At 59.7% G+C, this 18,960-nt stretch overlaps 1 protein-coding gene across 1 annotated transcript in view; it reads right to left on the bottom strand.

The window, feature by feature from the left end:
- AGAP3 (ArfGAP with GTPase domain, ankyrin repeat and PH domain 3) overlaps window positions 1-18,960 on the bottom strand; it is an 85,081-nt gene that overhangs the window by 10,598 nt on the left and 55,523 nt on the right. The window contains exons 2-10 of the mRNA XM_023727945.1: window positions 17,493-17,551; window positions 17,187-17,274; window positions 16,942-17,027; window positions 16,655-16,796; window positions 16,058-16,192; window positions 15,788-15,900; window positions 13,751-13,909; window positions 10,215-10,307; window positions 5,426-5,530 (exon numbers count right to left, since the gene is read on the bottom strand). Of these exons, the coding sequence (XP_023583713.1) occupies window positions 5,426-5,530; window positions 10,215-10,307; window positions 13,751-13,909; window positions 15,788-15,900; window positions 16,058-16,192; window positions 16,655-16,676 (627 nt within the window). The 5' untranslated portion in view covers window positions 16,677-16,796; window positions 16,942-17,027; window positions 17,187-17,274; window positions 17,493-17,551. The remainder of the gene's footprint in view (window positions 1-5,425; window positions 5,531-10,214; window positions 10,308-13,750; window positions 13,910-15,787; window positions 15,901-16,057; window positions 16,193-16,654; window positions 16,797-16,941; window positions 17,028-17,186; window positions 17,275-17,492; window positions 17,552-18,960) is intronic.

The following is an 18,960-nucleotide window of genomic DNA, read 5'->3' as shown; positions in this document are numbered from 1 at the left end:
CAGCAACAGGCCCGTGGTCTCACAGGTACCAACGGGCACCTTGCTGTCAGAAGTTATCACCATCATCATCTGCTCATCCCTGTGCCAGGCCTTTACTGCTGTATTGCTTTCATGTTATCACCTCATATAATCTTCACAACCACCCTATGAGGCAAGTGTTTTTATGCCTATTTTACAGATGAAGAAACTGAGGCTTAGAAAGTTCATCTGCCCAGGATCACACAATGCAACTTAGAAGAGCCAGATTCACACCCAGGCTTTTCAGATTCCAGAGCCCATCCCAGACCCATATCCTCCCTTCAAGTCCATCCCTCAGGGGCCACTGGAAGCAGAGGCACGCAGAGGGCCCAGACGGTGGAAGCACTTTGTGCTCTGAGCTCTTGCCCTCCCCCATCGCTTATCCGCAGAGCACAGGTGCAGCTGCACAGCAGGGCCCTGCCCCCGTGGTCCCTTCTGCTTCCTGTCTGAGACCCAGTGGCTGGCCTGGTCTAGCTTTGCCTGCTGGCCCTGGTCTCTCCTCCCGGGCTTGTGACTCCAATGTCCCCTCACCATCGAGCTCCTCACAGTTCCTAGCTAACACTTTCCTCGTGTGGAGAAGCCGTCCTCAGGGGTCACACCTCTCTGAGAGCTCTGGGTGGGCATCGCCCAAGCTGTGATGGCATCACACAGATCAGACACAATCATGAGGGTCTCGGAGGACTTCTGCAGCCAGAGAGCTTCCACGCAGATGCCATTGCTGATGCAGCCCTGGGCCCCCTGCAGGCCCGCCCTCTCACCCCTGCCCACCTTGGGGCAGCAAGGCCTCCGCTATTTCCTCCCCACTCAGCCTGAGAAGAGCAGGGAGGAGGCAGTGAAAGAGCAGGGGCTCCCACCGGGGCTCCAGGCCTGCCCTGCGCTCTGGAGGAGCAAAGAGAACCATCAGATAGACGAGGGGCAAGCGTCCCAAGAAACCAACAGAAGGGGGGAAGGAGTGCCATCAGGAAGAGCAGACGGACGGGAAACGGCACCCCTCTGCCCCTCTGCACCCAGGCTGGGCGTCCTCGACAGCTGGTGGCACGGGCGGAGGAGAGGGAGGAGGGTGCCACTGAGGCTGGAGTGTCAGGCTCTGATGAGGCCTCTCCTTCCTATCTGTGGTTGAGCTTAAAGTCACCTGGTATTCTCAAAGCAGTCATTGTACCCCACAGGCAGACACCCTTCAGAAGGGGGTCGGAAGACCGTGCGTGCTTAGGGGAGAGCAGCCTTTCCCACAGCTGCAGCCCCTGCAACCCTGGGCTGGGTCCCCAGGTCCAAGGAATGAGCACTGCTGCTCGGTCTCAGACAGCAGAGCTACAGAACAGAAATCAACCAGAGCCGGTGTCCACCCACTGGGGCACTCCTCGGACACCCTTCTCTCCCCAGTCAAGAGGGGCTCGCCCCAGACTGACTGCATTCACGGAGCTCGGTCTCAGCCCTGGGCACTCCCACGTGGCTGTGGCAGCAACAGTCCCAGGGGCCTTCCCTGTCCTCTGACAGCTCTTCTACCAGCTCCTTCTCCAGCCCACCCACCCATCACGGCCGGCCACCAGTCTTGCTCTGAGCTCACTGTCCAGGTCTTGGCTGTGTTGTCTTTCCCTCTCCGTTCCCACAGCTCAGTCCACGCCCAGGCAGCTCCACATCGCCCCTCCTCTTCCAGGCCTCAACACGTGCCTGTCCCCAGCTCCTCTGCATAATCCTTCTCAAACCAGTGGCCTCCAGACAACTGTCAACAGGCCTCCAGACAACTGTCAACAGCTAGCCAGGCCAAAGGCACAGCTGCTGCTCCATCATGGGGGAAGGGGCTCAGGTCTGCTCTAGTTCACAAGGAGGTCAGGGCAGCTGCGACAGTTCCCAGGACGCAGGACAGCCCTGAAGCCCTGGGGCTGGGATGGAGACGGGTAAGCTGACCTTGCCAAGAATAAAAGCTGCTTGGAGGGACTCCCTTCAGAGCCAATGGGCCAGGACTTCAGGGAAGGACAGCCTAGAATCCAACTAGCGCATCTCAGGCAGACTGAGGCCAGGCTGTGCCTCGCGCCTGGGCAAGGCCGCCACCCCGGCTCCTCTCCCGCGGCAGCTCAGCTCTAGGCTGCATGCAGAGGTGGAATCGGCCCTGGTGGATGGCGGTGGCGAGCATTTAGAGGAAGAGCAGCAGGGACAGGGACCCAGGGGCAGAGCAACAGCGTTTCCCTCCGTCAGCAGAACAGGGAGCGTGGCGGTAGCGGCGGCAGCGGGCTGCTCAGGAGAGCGGTCACCACGGCTGCCTTTATTACCCACCATCAAACAGCAATTTCTTCCCCAGCCTCCTCGCTAATTACCCAGCCAGCGTTCTCATCTCGTTTTATTACTGGAATTAACAACGAGTTCAGAGCGTGGAAAGCTATTAAGATGTGTGATTAAGCCACATTCAATTAGTTTCTACAAACAATTTAATTGATGTTGCAGATAGAATTAACAGAAGGTGATTGTGTGAATGGCTCCACTGGCTGCAAAATGGGGGAGGCTATGGCGGGCTCTCTTGGGCCAAGCAAGAATGGGCTCAGAGCTCGAGGCAGGCTGCCACTCTTCCTCCACACGTGCTGGCCAGGCCCCGCCAGCCTGACCAGCCTCCCCATCAACTGGCAAGTCCTGGGCCTAGAAAGGAGCACCAACGAGGCCGCATTTTTCTCAGAGCTGACTCAGGGCGGGCTCTTCCTCTCCAGAGTTGGTGGGGGAGAGCCGCAGGAGGAGGCCAGGCTGCCCACCATAAGGGTGGGCTTCTACGGCCAGTGACTGAAAGCTTGCTCAGGCTAGGAAAGAGGGCAAAGGGGCGAGCTGGCAACACCTGAGTGCAGCGACCACCAAGGAATGAATAAGAATTGAGGAAGCGGATGAGAAAAAGCATCCCCTCTCTAGAATGGAGCTCACGGCCTGTTAGCGCAACAACCCGGGGCAGCCCTTGACTTTGCCTTCACTTGTACTTTTGCTATAACCACCCAGTTTTGGTCTTAACCATGTCTTCTTAATGAGGAGGTGAGCATCCACGGAGAAGTCCCTGAGTTAACGTGCTTGGCTGCTAACTGAAAGGATGGAAGTTCGAGTCCACCCAAAGGTACCTCAGAAGAAAGGCCTGGCGAGCTACTTCTGAAAAATCAGCCACTGAAAACCATATGAAGTACAGTTCTACTCGGACATACATGAGACCGCCATGATTCGGAATCGACTAGATGTCAGCTGGATTCCGGAAGCGTCGCGGGACACACGTCACCGCCTGCACCTGCTTGTTCCTGCAGTGAGTGGCCTGTGAGCAATAGCTGGTGACAGACCATGAAGGCATGCTCTCACAGGCTCTGTCCACTCAACCTCATACAACTTGCTGGGCCAGGGGAGCAGAGGTGGGCCTGGCAGGCCTGGGCTTGGGGTAGTGGCCAGCAGAGCTGCCTGCTTCTCGTAACTCACCTTGCAAGAAAGCAAGGCAGGCATCAGAAGCTACGCTATCCAGACCTGTCCCAGGTCCTGGAGTATATGAAGCCACACGTGTGTCAGGAAGTGCAGCCTCCCAAGCTGGCCAGCATCTAGTCCCCAGCCTTCAAGACTGTACAGCAGGGCTCGAGAATTATTACCCTAATGGTGCCTCTCTACAGGGATTTTCTCTGTCAGTCCCCAAAGAAACGGCCTCTTAGCAATGCAGAAAAAAGGGGTAATGCTTAGGGTCAAAGTCATGGGTGCCAGACTCAGCTCACCTCCAAACCCCAACTTTCCAATGTGTTAACTTGTGCGCAAACAGAATCCCTCAGGCCCTTACCCTCCTTCCCATATGAAAACTCAACAAGACAAAACCACTGACTCTTCCCTCCTTGTCCCAAGACCCCTCCATCCTCCTGTCTCACCCTGGGTAGAATGGGACAGATAAGAATGCAGGACAGGACACAGGACCAGGTGGTGACGGGACTGCTGGGTGTCAGCTTTTCCCAGCTGACTGCTGGGGGCCGATGGAGACAGACGCAGGCTGCTGCCCTGCTTCCTGTCCAGGTAGCCCTGAATGGGGCCTTCAGAGCACACCCCTGCCTGCTCTGGGGCTCAGCACTGCTCTGCGTGACTCAGGAGGGTGGGAAGACAACCTCGAGGGGGACCTTTCAGCTGGGAAATACCCAGTCCTATTCAGATTCCACCTCCCTCAGGTACTGAGGCTCTGCCACATGGTCACAATGCCTTACACCCGCAAAACGTTTTTGGATGCCCGAGGAACACTCTGTCCTCCTGCAGTGAGCAGACCCCAGTGCCTCTCGGCCTCTCTCAGGGAATGCTGGGGGACAAGGTCTGTGCATGTGCAGAGGGGGTGAGGTGCCTGCTGTACTAACACCAGAGTTCCCCTGGATGAGTGGCTTCTCCCACCTGGCACAGTCACTTCCTGGTAGAGTGAGGGGTACCAGGAGGGCATGACCTCTAACTAAGGGGAGGGGCAGTACCCAGGGGACCAGAGAGGGAGAAGCCCCAGGAGGATCAGATGGAGGCTGGCCTAAAGTGAAGCAGACTGGCTGGCTGCTCCCCCCACGCCTGGGCCTCTGCCTCGGGTTCCTCAGTGGGTCTGTCTGGGAGGTACTCTTTGGGTTGGGCTATGGCTGGGAAACTGGGATCCCAGAGCCCCTTGGGGTGGGCCTCGCTAGCCTCTCGTGCAGATTGGACGCAGGCTAGGGGCCTCTAGAGCAAGCCCAGGGCCTCTGGGCTGGGGGTGGGGCTGGCCCCCGTGCTGTGCTGGAGGGGCTTCACAGGAGAACTCATTAGCCCCACAGTGGGGTGGTGACAGAGATGGATTCTGGTGACAGCTGTGTGCTGGAGCCACGCAGGGAGGGGAGGGAGGGAGGAAGGGCAGGGGAGCTGCCACACGGGCCACTCTACAGTCAATAACCGCCCCCAGGTTGGGCACAGGCCGGGTACCCCCAGACACCTCCACCTCAAACAGCTCCACCCCTCCTCCTGCCAAGGGGACTTATCCAAGGCCCCACTGCATTCCCAACAGCTCTGCTGAGCTGCCTTCCGTTCTCCCCCATCCAGGCCAGGAGCCATGCCCTCCTAGGACCGTGGGCCAGCTCAAAGTGCCGTGTGGCAGCATGGGCAGCCCGGCCTACAGGAGGGCAGTGTAAGTGGTTTGACTCCCACTCCTGAGACAATGCCAACGTGGACACAGGGCGGACAGGAGGCAGCTGCCCCCGAACTGCTATACAGCAGCCGCATGTTAGCCAGGGTGCTTAATGCTCTTCTTCCCAGGGTGCAGCCACAGTGCACAGCTGTGGGGTGCAGGGAGCTCTGGCTTGGGTCCTCCTTCTCCAGTGAAAACGGACTTGCAATCCCTGAAGTCCACTGCCCACCATTCCTGGCGTCACCTTCCACCTCCTGCTCTCCTCCCCCCTCACCGCCTGTCCCCCGGACTCACATGCAGGCTGGGGTGGTAGGTGAGCAGCCCGTTGTCGCAGAGGGTCACATACTTCTTCTTCCACTCCTTGTTCAGGGACTTGCCGCTGCGCTTCAACAAGATGCCCTGAGAACACAGGTCTGGTCAGAGACAGGAACGGAAGAAGCTGTCACACCATCTCTTTTTCCACGCGCCCTTGCTCCCGGGCCTCTGCCTGTCTGGGTGAAGGAGCTTCTAAGGACCTAGAGCTGAGCTAGGGAGAGCCAGCTAGACCAAGGTCTCTGTAGAACCTGGCTGTGCCTGACCATCCTCCAGGAAGCAGCCTGGGGGGCCACCTCTCTAGGTGCCACGCACCACTGCTCCATGGGGGAGGGGGATTCCTTTCTCCTCCAGGTCACGGAGCTATGTCAGCAACAGGAGAGGTCCGAGACAGTGCTGGCCCAGCTGGGAGGCTCCAGGCCATGACTCCCAAGCCATCTCCAAGGGGTGGGGTGACAGACAGCACAGAGATCCCAGTTGATCCTGTTCTTTCACCCCTGTGCCACTCTGGAGGAGTTCCAGAATAGGGCAGGAATGTCACCTAACCAAAATGCACTAGACTCCCCCAAGCTGGGCAGAGAGAAGACCCAGCCTTCAATCTCAGCAGCCACACTTCCATTTAAGTAGAAAACAGACTTTCAACGTGGCAGTTAGATAAGCAAAAGGATGAGTAAAGCTCCAGGACAGCGAGGGCTTCTACCCGTTTTGCTCATTGATACAGTCTCAGCACCCAGCACAATGCCCAGGACACTGCTGGGGGAGCACCCAAGATGTCTCTGTCAGAGCTCAGGGAGGCAGGCTCTGCTGCGAAAAGGACACGGGAGATGCTCAACAAGAGCCTCTGCCTCCTTCCGACCATGATCCTCCTCGAACGTCGGCCCTGAAAGACGCCCTCACCCACCCCGGGCCCTCTCCCTGAAACAACAAACAAGGTGAGAGAGTGGTGGAGAACGGGCCCCAGGGCCAGGAAGAGAACAGGAACACCACGAAGGTGGACCAGATGGCAGATCACCCGCAGAACCCAGCATCACCATCCTGGGGCCGAGGAGAGGCAGTTTTCCCTAGAGATTTCCAGACCAAAATCCTACATGGGGGAGAGGGACACCAACAGATCCACAAACTGCAGGCTAAATGGGGAGGGGTCGGGATCCGCATCAGCTGGGGTAGCAGAGGGGAAGCACCCAGAGTTCCATCCTGAGGGGTGTTAAGAAGATGTGATCTGCCCATGTGTGGAGCGGACAGAGGCCAGAGAGAAAAGAGGCCCTACAATGGCTTCTCCTTTTAGGACGCAGGGCCCTGCCCTATGTAACCAAGCAGATGGGGCTGGGAGACATGGTGTGAGGTGGTGGGCAGTCTCATCTTCTGTGGTCTGAGCCCCGCGGGGGCGGGCCCCAACTCAGCTGCACCTTCCCCTCTAGGGCTCTTCCTTACAGGGGGCTCAGCCTGTGAAGGGGGAGATCAGCACGCAGGTAGGCTAGGATCTCCTGACTGACTCTCCCCTCCCCAGCAGGGAACGAGGTGAAGGTGAGAAAGGGAACGAAATCCAGCAGTCCGAGCAGCTTCAATTCCAATCTCCTACTTTTCAACAGATGTTTCACCAAGGTACCCTCTTCCTCTATCATCCTCCTCTGCCACCCCCAAAACACAGTGGTGCCGTGGGAGGTGCGGTAAATCAGCGACAGAGGTGAGTCATCTGAGAATTCCTCCTGCTACCTGTCCCCTGTCACAGTGAGAAGCCCTAACCTCCAGACGAGCTCTTGAAGACAGGCTGCACTCACGGGACACTCCCGAAGGCCAACCGGCCAGTGACCCCTGAAGGAGCTCATAAGTCCTCCCCCTAATCTGCCTCTGGGCATGGCACCCTGGCCACAGGCCAGCAACCACAGCAAACACAACACAGCCATTCCCATCCCCTGCCCTTTAGTGTAGCCAAGTGTTGCAACACAAGTGACCCCTGAGGGTAAATACCCACCCGCTGGTAGTCTCACCCCCACTTCCCTCTCAGAAGCAGGAAGTGAGAGGTTTAGGAGGCCTCCCGTCCTCCTGCCCACGAGGGAGGGCCGGCTCTCCTCTGCCCCAGGCTCTCTTCTGTCCCAGGCTCTCCTCTGCCCCAGCATGCAGGAGGAAGGGCCATGCTGGCCTCTCCTCAAAAACCCCTCTCACCACCCACCAAGCCCTCCCCTCCTGGGCCCAGCTGGGTCCTCCACTCAGGAGGCTGTTTCCCTTCCTACCACTAACTAGCTCTGCAACATCACAGGAATCCTGTCACTGCACTGGGCCTCAGTTTCCTAGGACAATAAACAGAGTGAACTAAAGGATCCCCAAGAACTAACTTTCCCTGCTACATCCAGTCCTCCCTCTTCACTGAGAAGTGAGTGGGCGTGTGGACACTGAGGCCCTGCTCACTCAGAACTCCTCTCCACGTCCTTCACCTTGGCCCCCTCTTTGGTAGGAGGAAGGCCAGCAGTCGGGGGTAATGATGCTCATTAGTAAAGAAGGTGTGGGAGCTGGCCCAGGGCTTTGGGAAAGCCGCAACCTACCCTCAGCCCACCTCCGCCCACCTGCACCTCCCACCCACCCAGCTGACTCTCCACCTCACACTACCCGCCACCGCAGGGGAAATGGAAACGGGCTGAACGCTGGGCAGAGAAGGGGTCTCTTCGCCATCCCCTCCCGAATCTGTTCAGAGGAGGCAGCGAGAGCTCCAGAGGTCCCACTCCTCCCTGGCCCAGCCAGGCTGCGCACGGTGAAGCAGGAAGCAATCTGGGGCGGGATGGAAGCTGAGCGGAGGCGACAGCCCCCAGAGGACCCGTTCCCGCCGCCCGCCTCCCTCCCAGCTCCGCCAGCCGACTTAATTGCGGAGTCCGGATTGATTGGGAATGCAAATGGCAACTGAAATGCAATCTCCACTCCCAGCAGGAGCTGGGGGGAGGGGAAGGAGCAGAACTGGGGAGAAGGGACAGGAGGGTGAAAAGGGGAGGGGCCGAGTATGGGAGCACAGGCATGGCAAGTGGGCTACAATGCAGGAGCACGGACAGACAGCCCCCCAGACAGTGCCATCACTTGGGGGTTGGTAAGAACAGGTGCACCCCCATACCTCACTACTCTGATTCTGTGGCGGCACTGGGAGCACAGGCCCCTGACACCTGCCTCCAGCCAGCAACCTGACTCAGTGAACCCTTCCTGAGGGCCCCTGGGGTGCAGGTGGGCTGGTAACACAGAAGTGACCCAACTGACCCTCAGGACAGAAGAGAACCCCACGCACGCGCAAGCTCGCAGTCTCAAGGATGACTTCATGCAGGGCTTTTTCACCACGGCAGGAGAGAGGATACAGCCCCTGCCACCCCATCCTCAGACAGCAAGGGGTACTCTGGGCTATGCTTCCCTGATGTGTCGTGTGTGCTTGCTAATTTACTGCATGTGTGGTGTGCGTACACATGTACTCAAAAAGCACACATCCCCCCATAGATCGCCTGGGCCCTGCCCATCCCTGGGAGCAGACAGCCCTGAGCCCATATGCATGCTCCTCACCTGGCAAAAGGCCCCCAAAAGGAACAACTCGGGGAGGTCTGCATTTGTGCTGCACCGGGCTGGGGGCATGCACACCAACAACAGGTGTCTGTGGGCTTACCAGTATGTGCACGCACATGGGAGAGGGGGTGGACTTTTTCAGCCTTCTCACCACCCCCGTAGGCTGACCCAGCTAGAGGTGTCTCCATCAGGCATAAATGCAATGAGTATTTCGAGGGAAGGGCGAAGCAGAAGAGGCAGGACATCTGTCACCACCCTATTCCTCACTTTGACCTCTGGGGCTCTTCATTCTAGAAACCCCAGCCTCATACACGAATTCTAGTCACGCTGATCACCCCCCTGCACCAGGCCTCAGCCATGCTGCCCAGAAGGAGGGCCCAGCCACCCTCACTCTCGCTCACTTGGGCGCTCTGACCATACCAGTCTCTCTCTGCGACACAACCTGGCAACACAGCCTCCTGTAGACACGGCAAGGCAGAGGCCAGAAGAGGGCCCCCAGATCCCGGAAACCCTAACCGTGCCCAGTGTCCCAGTGTCCCAGTGTCCCAGAGGGCACAGCACACTAGCCTGGCAGCCAGCAGCCCACCTGCGCAGACACCTGAGCCCCGGCTCTTGTCAAAGCTCCCCCTGCAGACCCTGCAGCTCCAGGGCTCCTCGGCCTTCCAGCAGCTGCCCCACACAGCTGTCTTTGAGCAAAGACACTCTCGGTCACTCAGTGTCCTTTCCCAGCCCAGCGTCCCATGACAGGAGGTGTGGACCATCCACCAGACAGGCTCGGGAAGGAGGTGGCGCTCTCAACTAATGCTCTCCTGTGAGAAGGAATGGAGACGTGCATCCCCTCACTGCCCACTCCCCAGGTTACTCTCTGGGGCTGCTTCCCCTTTTCTGGGAGGAAGGGAGAGGGCCAGAGCACCCCAGCCTGCGCTGACAGAGGAGCCCTCTCCCAGTTCCCTTCGTGTGGAGCCAGCCAGCACGCCGGGAGAGCAGTTTAGAGTGTGAGGTGGCTCTCTGCTGCCCTCCTGTGGCAGAGATGAGGCACATCCAGAGGGATGCTTCCATCATGCTGCTGAGCCAGGAAAGAGACCCTCTGGGAGGACCTCCCGACACAAAGGGCTCAGGCTGGGGAGGGGCTGTGCTCCCCTCTTAACCCGTCACACACAGAGGCCCAGAAGAGAACCAAATTCTGGGAATCTGGAAGCCCCGGTTTCCGCCCCTCGGGCCCAGGGCAGGCAGTGCTGACCTGCTTGATGGGGATCGCCCGGCCACTCCCAATGCTGTCCACCTTGCACTCGGCTGTCTTTCTCTCCCGGTCCACGTCAGCACCCTTCCGAGACTGGAAGAGAAGAGAGAAGGCGGGTTACGGGAGGCACGGGCATGCTGGGCGGCACTGCCCGCCTGAACCCACCCCACCCTTCTTCCTCCCTCCTCCTGGGCAGGGCCTGGCAGTGGGTGGGCAGGGGCGGCGGGACGGGAAGGAACTGAGACCACGAGTATTCCAACGGGTTTATTCTTACACACGGCACCATACAGAGCAGCACAGGTCACTGAGCCGGGCCCGCCCCTTACAGAAGAGCAAGGACACGAGATACCAAGGGCACGAGGAACGCGCAGCCCAGGGGGCCGGGGTGTAAGAGAAGGGGTTGAGGAGAGGTGGATGGTGGGGCCGAGGGAGGCTGGTGGCACAGGGCACAACAACCGGGGGCAGAGAGTCCGGAAGCTCACGGGCAGGAGGCCCGTCTGCGGCACAGACACCACACAGCACGGTGCCCCGAGCACGCTGCGCGGCCCGTGGGCACCGTGGACGGAGAGAGAGAGAGGAGAGATGCCCAAAGGGGCCCTGTGCCCTGCCAAGCTCTTGGGGCAGAGTCCACCCGAATGCGGATCCTAGGAAACAGGGAGGCCAAAGAGAGGGGAAAGGCAAGCGGTGGCGGTGACTGCGGCGTCCGGAGCAGGAGCAGGTGCGCAGTAGTCCATGCAGGAAGGAGCAGAGGAAGGGAGGGGCAGGAAAGCTCCCCCCGGGAGCAGCTGGGCTGCAGCAGGCGCGTGGACGCCCCCGCCCTGTGGGGCTGCTGTCACGCTGGCGTCACGCTGGCCGGCCGACGGTGCGGGGTGAGCTCCCTTCTTCTCCATGCAGCGGCCTGGCGTGGCGGAGGCGGCGGGGGCCTCCCCAGGCAGCCCCGCAGCCACTGGCTCCAGTGCTCCTAGCCTTCCCTGGGGGTGGGGTTAGTTACAAAGGTTCCTGTGGGTCTCTGGAGAGGGGAGCGCGGCGGCCGCGTCTCATCTGAGAGCAGTCCCAGGCCCGGCCCGCCTCCGGCCCGACAGGGGACAATGTCCAGAGGTGCTGTGTGTCACCACCTGGTCTTCTAATTTGGAAGGAGTTGGAAAGGCCTTTTTGTTGATGAAAAGTTGGAAACAGTGGCACATATCTGCAAATATTGAAAGAATAGAGATTTTGGCAAGTTACACTTAAGCACCGCACAAGTCGGTCAGCACTGGTGAGGGCAGAGACCCAGGCGCCTGGGGAGAGGCAGGGTAGAGTGCGAGAGGAGGAGGAGATGGAGGAGCAGGAGCAGGAGGTGCGGGCGGCAGTGGTGGCAGCTGCACTGCGGGTAGACGCCCTGGCCGAGCCACCCACTCGCTCGCTCGCTCGGGAGCCCTGGCCCCCACCCTCCTGTTCTCCCCAGGCTGCTGGGAGCCCAGGGCACAGGAGGGGCACAGGGCTGCCGCTGCAGCGGGGCAGGAAGCACAGCCAAGGGAGCAGGAAGACCTGATGGGAAAGGACCGTGGAGGGTGCGCCGCCTAGCGGTTCCACAGCAGCACTGTCCTGGGCCCCTCCTGCGCTCCATGGCCCAAAGGCCAGCCCTCTGCCCCTAGGAACCAGTGAGGAAGAAGGAGGCGGGACCACTGCCACCAGGTCCCCGGACAGAAGACACCATCGGGTGGAGTAAAGTGCAGCCTGGCCCAGCTGGGCTAGGGTACTGAGGGGCCCCACCCTGAGGATCCCCAGGGGTCCAGGGGCAGCTCCCCGCCAGAGGAAGGGAGCAGAGACAAGAGAGACAAGACAAGCAAGTGGAGTCGTGGGTGCCTGAGGGGGTCACAAGGGCAGGAGCCACAGCACAGGCAGGCACAGGAGCAGTGGTGGGCAGCGCACGAGGCGTCTTCCCGCGAGCAGGCGTGGTTCTGCTGGAGGGTGAGGGGAAGAGTGGAGACCGACAGCGATGATAAAGAAGGGTGCGGTCCCAAGATGACCCACAGAGATGGACACGTCTCGAGATCACCTCAGGGACAACAGTGTAACTGAGGCCACCATAAAGACAATGAAAAGAAAAAGAAGGTCACATGTGAAGATGCAGAGAGTGGAAGGCCCCGGAGGGTGGGGACAGGCAGTGAGCTCACGTGAGCAAGGGTGGCAGAGCAGGGTCACCACGGTCCAGGCAGGTAGCAGAGGGCAGGGGGTGGGGTGCAGGTGGCAGAGCCAGGTCATGGGTAGGTGGAGGGTGGTGACGGGGCAGAGAAAGGGAGGATGCCCTGGGCCGTTACAGCAGGGATAAAGATGGGGGGCCAAGAATGGTGCTGTGGGAGCAGATGACTGGGGCATGATGTCGGGGAGCAGGCGCCAAGGGCACGCAGCGGTCCCGGGGCAGAGCACCCAGGGCTTGCAACAGCAGCCGCAGCAGCAGCAGGCGTGGGGGACAAGCAAGGCTCTGCACAGCTCATGGTGGGAACAGAACAGGAGGCCGCGAGCTGAGGCAGGGCCAGGGCAGCGCAGCACGCGGCGGTGGCAGTCAGCAGGCGGGTGCGGCAGGCACTCGAGCAGAGCAGGCAGCAGGAGGGGTGTGTGGTCAGGGTGGAGCAAGAGGGCGCAAAACCTGGGAGCCTCGGGGGGGCGTGTCCCGCCAGAGGCAGAGGCAGATGGGGTGACAGAGAACGACAGGTTGCAGAGGAACTGGTGCTCTCCTGAGAATTTACGGCCAGCTCACCCACCTTGGCCTGACCCGAGACGCCCGGAACAGTCCAGCCAAATCCCAGCTAGACAGTTGGTCTGAGGGTGGGCCCACAGGGCAGAGCAGAATGGAAAGATGCCGGGGCTCCAGTGCACCTATGTGCGAGGGCTGGCCTTCCCAAGAGAACACCATCGGAGCCCTGGGGCTGCACTCAGGGAGGGCAAGACGCTCCCAGAAGTGGGAGGATGAGGCAGTGTGAGGAGCAGCAGGGAGGGGCAGAGACCAAGGTCCCAAGCATTGGAAGCCTTTGCTGCACACCCGTTTCCTTTCCGCAGCGTGGGGAAATGGAAAAGAGTTGGGCTGGGGCCTGGAGGCCTGGCTCTGGTGCTAGCTCTGCCCACTAAGCCTTTGTGTAACCCTGGGCCAATCACCTTTGGCTTCCAGTCCACTAGCTGCTGAATAAAAGGAGTTGGATAGTTAGACTAGATGCATTCAAAGATCCCTTCAAGCTGCCAAAGGAATTCTAAGAGCTCAAGGAGAGAGGGGCTTTGTGAACAGGGTGTGTGTGTGGTTGAGGGGGGGTGTGTGTGTGGTTGAGGGGGGATGTGTGGGATGTGGGGAGGGAGCCCTGCCATGGGCTCTGAGGAGCAGTCTGACAGCGGCTGGGTGAGGAGCCTGCAGCCCCGTGTGTGTCTGTGTCCATCACAGAGGCATCGCCCTGACCTGGGCTCCATGGTGCTGGCCATTCCCTTCCTGAGGCGGAGCCCTGGGCTAGGCCTGGCCTGTTCAAGGGAGAGCACTAGGCAGGCCACGAGGAGGGCAAGTCACGTACCGTGAAGATGTTGGAGCGCCTCTTGGACTGCTTGCGGATGGGTGTGGGGGTAGAGGAGGCAGCGATGGTCTCGATGCGCAGCTCCCGCTGGCTGATGCTGGGGGTGGAGGGGACTGAGGATGAGTAGTCGCTGAAGGCGCTGCCGCCGCCATTCGTGGCCTACGGACAGAGAGGGCTACTGAGGGCGGCCATGGGTACAGTGCGGGACAGGCAGGGGAGGCAGGGGTGGGGCTCAGGGGTCTGCTCTGCTCCCTGTGGAGACCTCGCAGGGACACCAGCGGGCCAGCCTAAGGCTGAGGGTGGCAGACGGGCTCCTAGCTCCTAAGGAAATCTCAAGTGGAAAGCTAGGTGCAGAACGGAGGCCTTTGAGGTAGCAAACCCTCTTCCTGAGGCCCTTGTAGGGCAGCTCTGTGCGACAGGGGTACAGGGTCAGAGGCAAAGGCTCTGCCCACATCTGAGATGGAGCAGGGAAGTGGGCAGGTTTTAGGGGCTGGGCTCACAGATGGGCCTGGGCTCAGACATGTGCTGGTGCCAACTGAGGCAGCCGGTCATCCTGGACTCCCCAAAGTCAGTGATGTATGTCAGGGATGCAGGAGGCTGGGAGACAGGTGACGGGCTGGGGGCTGGGCTCAGGTACTAGAGGAGGAGGTCTGCTTTGAGGCAGTGTGTGTGATGGGGAAAGGACAGAGGGAAAGCCCAGGAAGACAGAAGACTTCTTGCCAGAGTAAGTTGCAGAAGAGAGAAAGAAAGGAAGAGAAAGACAAGACCACAGGAGGGGGGCAACATGCCCGGCAGCAATCAAGGTTCTGCCCAGGACCTGGCACACACAGTGACAGGCCGCCTGCCTGCTCACAGGGCTTCCAACTGGGTGGACAGTGTCCTGACCTGGCTGCCTCACTCTAATCCTAGCACACACACACACACACAAGGAGTAACTATATGAAATACTGCCTTTGCAATATCCCCCCTCCACCTGGGGCAGGGCCCTTATGCAGAGCTGAGCTGCTCCAGGATAGTGAAGAAAAGACCCATCATTCTTCCTTAATCTTGCCCACATAGGAATACTTACAGAAATCCCTGCCACCCTCTCAGATGTCCTATAGGTCCCTGAGAAAATAGCCGGCTGTAGTCAGAACGCCAGGTGCTGCCAGGTGAGCCTTGGGAAGACAGTAGCCTTGGCAGAGCTAAGGCCGAGTGCCTGTCAATCTGACCCCGCCACTGAGCCCATCTGTCTAGAGCATCAAACAGAGACAGCAAAGGGGTGGGAAACGCAGGTATGAAAGGAAGGACTGGCCCGTACACAGAGCCAAAAATCATCAAGGCCAGGAAGTGGATAGGGTCCAAGTGGTATGATCTGAGGAATGGTGGCAAGACCTGGCTCAAAAGTAACCACTGCTCCCTGACACCCCACACCGCACTGAAAGCCATCCACCACTTTGTGGCAAGGACCCTTCTACACACAAACCCTCACAGGAGGCGGGTGAGTGCCTAGTGCTTCATGTGGATGGGTCTGCGAGTGCCTCCTCCATCACATGGAGACATCACCGAGCATCAGTGAGCAGAGGGAGGAGAGGGCTGGGGGAGGAGTGAGTGGCCAGGGCTTGGCATTATCTAGCGTTGTCAAGGGCTAGTCCTGAGCCTGAAAGACCTCTCTCGTTTTGCACCTTCTGAGTATGGGTTCCATGGAAAGGAGCTTATAAGACAACTCTAACAATGCTAACTATAGCAAAACTCAAGTGTCCTTAGCTGAAGTGGTTGGAGAAGGAGGACAGGAGAGAGAAGGGGGTGGGAAGCCATAGCAAGAAGGGACAGTCAGCACGGGGCTGCAGGTGAGGTCAAGGCCAGTCATGCAGGCTAAACTAGATTCGAGCCAATGCTTTCAAAACCATGTGCAAGGATGGGAGATAAGGCAGATACAAAGCAAGGGGAGGGGGCGGGGACGCGCACAGGGACAAGGACCTCCACAGCAGACAGCTATGTATGGCATGGATAGAGCCAAGGCGGAGAGGAGGGTGGGCCCACCTGGTTGAGGTGCACGGCAGGGATGGAGGCAGCGGACACTGCCGAGTGGCTGGGTGAGTTCGGCAGGGACTTGCAGGGCCCAATGGCCAGCTGCTGCTTCTTCCGCAAGGCTAAGACCTTCTGGGCCACTGCAGAGGACAGCACAGCCAGTTACCTCCTCTGGGGAGAAGGAACAGCCCAGACAAGAGCCTTACCCCAAAACCCAGCCCCACACGCCAGGGAGCCCTCTTGGGGGATGGCCCCCGGCCCCAACTGCCGCAAGCCCCAAGCCCCGTGCCAAGTTACCGTCCTGGAAGACACGCTCCACGTTGAGCCCATAGGTCGCGCAAGTCTCGTAGTAGGTGCAGCGCTTCAGGTCTGTGGAGAGTTTGCGGGCCCTGCTGTCGTCAATGACCCGGGGGTTCGCAGCACTGATGGCGTCTGTTGGGGGAGGGGTATGGTCAGAGTCGGTGGGTAACGTGCCTGGTGCAGTGGAAGACGCAGCACTAAGAATGCGGGCCTTTCGCCAACTCTGCCACCAGCACAATGAGTGAAACCAGGCCAGCCACTCAATCTCTCTGAATGTCTGAGTCGCTGTTTATTAACGTCAAAAGTTAAGGACTAGATAATCGCTAAGCCCCCTCCCATCTCCGGGATAATATGGACCGTAGGATTCAGCAGAGGAAGGTCCAGTGTGCGTGGAGCAAGCAAGCCTTCAGGTACGGGCGTCACGGAAGGCTGTGCTTCTCCATCAGCACTGGAAAAGGTGTGGGGCAGTACTGGGCCTTTCTCACACCTGCCTCCCCAGTTTTTACAGCCACATGCTCCATCTCCGTCCCCAAGCGCTTCTCTCTTCTCTGCCACCTCCATCCCAGTGCCCCCGCAGAGAGGGCCCGGCCTCACCTTGAGTGCCCACCAGCACCATGGGCACCTCACTGGCGTTACGGAAGCTGCAGAGCCGCAGGAAGTAGTTGTACACTGTCTGGAAGCTGATCTCATCTTCCAGACTGAACACAAACACCACGGCGTCCACCCAGGCAGCAAACTGTGGAGAGACCAAGCTAAGTTACCACCCCACCTGGGCACCAAAAAGCTCCCACCGGCAGACCCCATCAGGAGAGCGTATCTCCTGAACCCTCCCACCCACACTGGGAACCTGGAGGAGGGGCGCCATGACACAGGGGTGTCACCTGGAGCTCAGGGGGACCTCCTTCATCTCGGATGAGCAGCAGGTAACTCTGACCGTCCACCACAATCTCCTTCTTAAACCGCCCCCCTAGGAACAGAGTCCACAGTCAGTGACCAAATGTGGAGAGAGCCAAGAGGACCAGAGAAGATGTGGACACGACAGGACAGGGAAGGATCAAGAGCCAGAGAGCCCTCTGCACAGACAAGCTGAAGGGGAAGGAGGAGGCAGAATGACCACCACACTCACCCTCAGGGGACTCCTCCTGGACATAGGTTCCTGTCAGATAGCGATGCACCAGGGCCGACTTCCCACTGGACAGGTTCCCCACAATGCCCTGAGGGGAAGAGGCGAGAGGGCATTGGGGAGGAGTGAGGCAGATCCCAGGAGAGGGTGGGAAAAGCAAGTGAGCCCTTCGGAGGAGAGGGAGTGGGGCTGAAGGGAGGAAGGGTGGGGAAAAGGGCAGGTAGAGAGAAGACAGGGAAGGAAGAGCTTCGAGGAGGAGCACACCTGGCCCCTCTCCCAGCCCGTGCCCTCCTGCCTCCGCTCACTCACCACTTTAAGCTCCGGCACAGAGCGACTCAGGGTCCACTCCTGGCTGTTCACAAATGAGTCTGTCAGAGAGAAAGCAGTCCCATTAGGACCAGGACAGCATGGACAGACAACTCCCTTCCCCTCCCAGTTCACATACACCTCTGATTTCCACCACTGTCCCCTTCCCAGGACAAAGCCCAAGGCCCTGTTGTCAGTGGGACCCCAGCCTTCAAGGAGCAGCAGGAAGTTATTTTTGAGTGGAACAGCCATCACAGTCGTCAAGGAGAGGACTCTGACAGGTGTGGGTTCAGCCTCCTCGTCCCAGACCTGTCCCTCATTACCTCAGTGCTCCAACAAGGGAACTAGTTCCCATCTTGAGTCTACACCTAGCCAGGTGCCCCCAGGGCCTAGACTTGAGGCCCAGGTTAGCGGCCATCCCAGCTGGTCCCAGCCCAGACCCAAAACTGGCTGGGCACTTGGCAGGGGGGGCCCGCCTCCTGCAGCGAGTAGGAACAGCTCACCTGAAGCAGGGTGGGGCCACCCACCACATTCCTAAGCCTGGGTGAAGAGGGAGGAGCACCTTACTGGGTTTTTGGAGAGGCAGGTCAAATGGGGTGCTATCTAGCCCTCCTTGCCCCGCCCTCCCACCCAAGCTCCTCTTTAGTGGGAAGGCAGGGCCACCCTTTCTTTCCCAGAGACCCGCCTCTCAGGCTCCCACTCCCTCCTCTGTAGTCTGTCCTCAGAACCCCAGAAGCTGCCCCTTGGCTTGGGCAGTGTCTCAGGAAAGGGGAGCCTCACTGCTCCCCAGAGCCCTCCATCAACCAGCCCACCTTCTTCATCTTTGCAGGCTTTACTGCCCAGCCTCTACCCCACCGTGCATGGACCTGCCCTGGCCAGCTGCCGCTCAGGTTGGGCAGTGCTTGCTTCCCCTCCCCAGGCTCCCTGTCTGCAACTGCATCCTTCCAGGCTGTTTCAAAGGTTAGTTATCTCTAGTCACTGAAAAGGCGGCAGGAGAAAGTGCAGTGTGGCCTGGGAGCTAGGGAACGTGAGTTCTAGTCCAGCCTAAGCCCACCTGACCTCAGTCAATCTTCTGCGAGTCCCGTCTCCTGCATCCCGTCCTGACCTCACATTCCGTGATGCTGTGTGGCAGGGCACCCAGCACTGGCCACTCCTCCCCTCCCCCCACCCACCTTCTGGGCCCTTCTCTGACCCTGCCACCACTTAGAGGTTGACTGGAAACCACGACAAGGACAGCTCATCCCAAGCAAGGTCCCTCACTTGGGCCAAGCCCACGAGGGACGGCCCCGCACTGCCCGCCCACCTCTACCAGGTAGGTCACGACTTCGCCACAATGCCCTTAGTGCTCTCCTAGACTCCACAGTTCTCCAGAAAACCGCGCCGGCTTCTCTGGCCTCCGGGCGGTGGGCCATGCTCCTTACCGGGCGACGGCGGCGGGCCGGGCGCCGCGCTCTGCCCACCCAGCAGCAGC

The sequence above is a fragment of the Trichechus manatus genome, unplaced genomic scaffold (assembly GCF_000243295.1).
Source record: "Trichechus manatus latirostris isolate Lorelei unplaced genomic scaffold, TriManLat1.0 scaffold00020, whole genome shotgun sequence".
NCBI lineage: Eukaryota > Metazoa > Chordata > Mammalia > Sirenia > Trichechidae > Trichechus > Trichechus manatus.
Note: the sequence above shows the minus strand (reverse complement) of the source record. Positions and strands in the feature narration are given on the sequence as shown.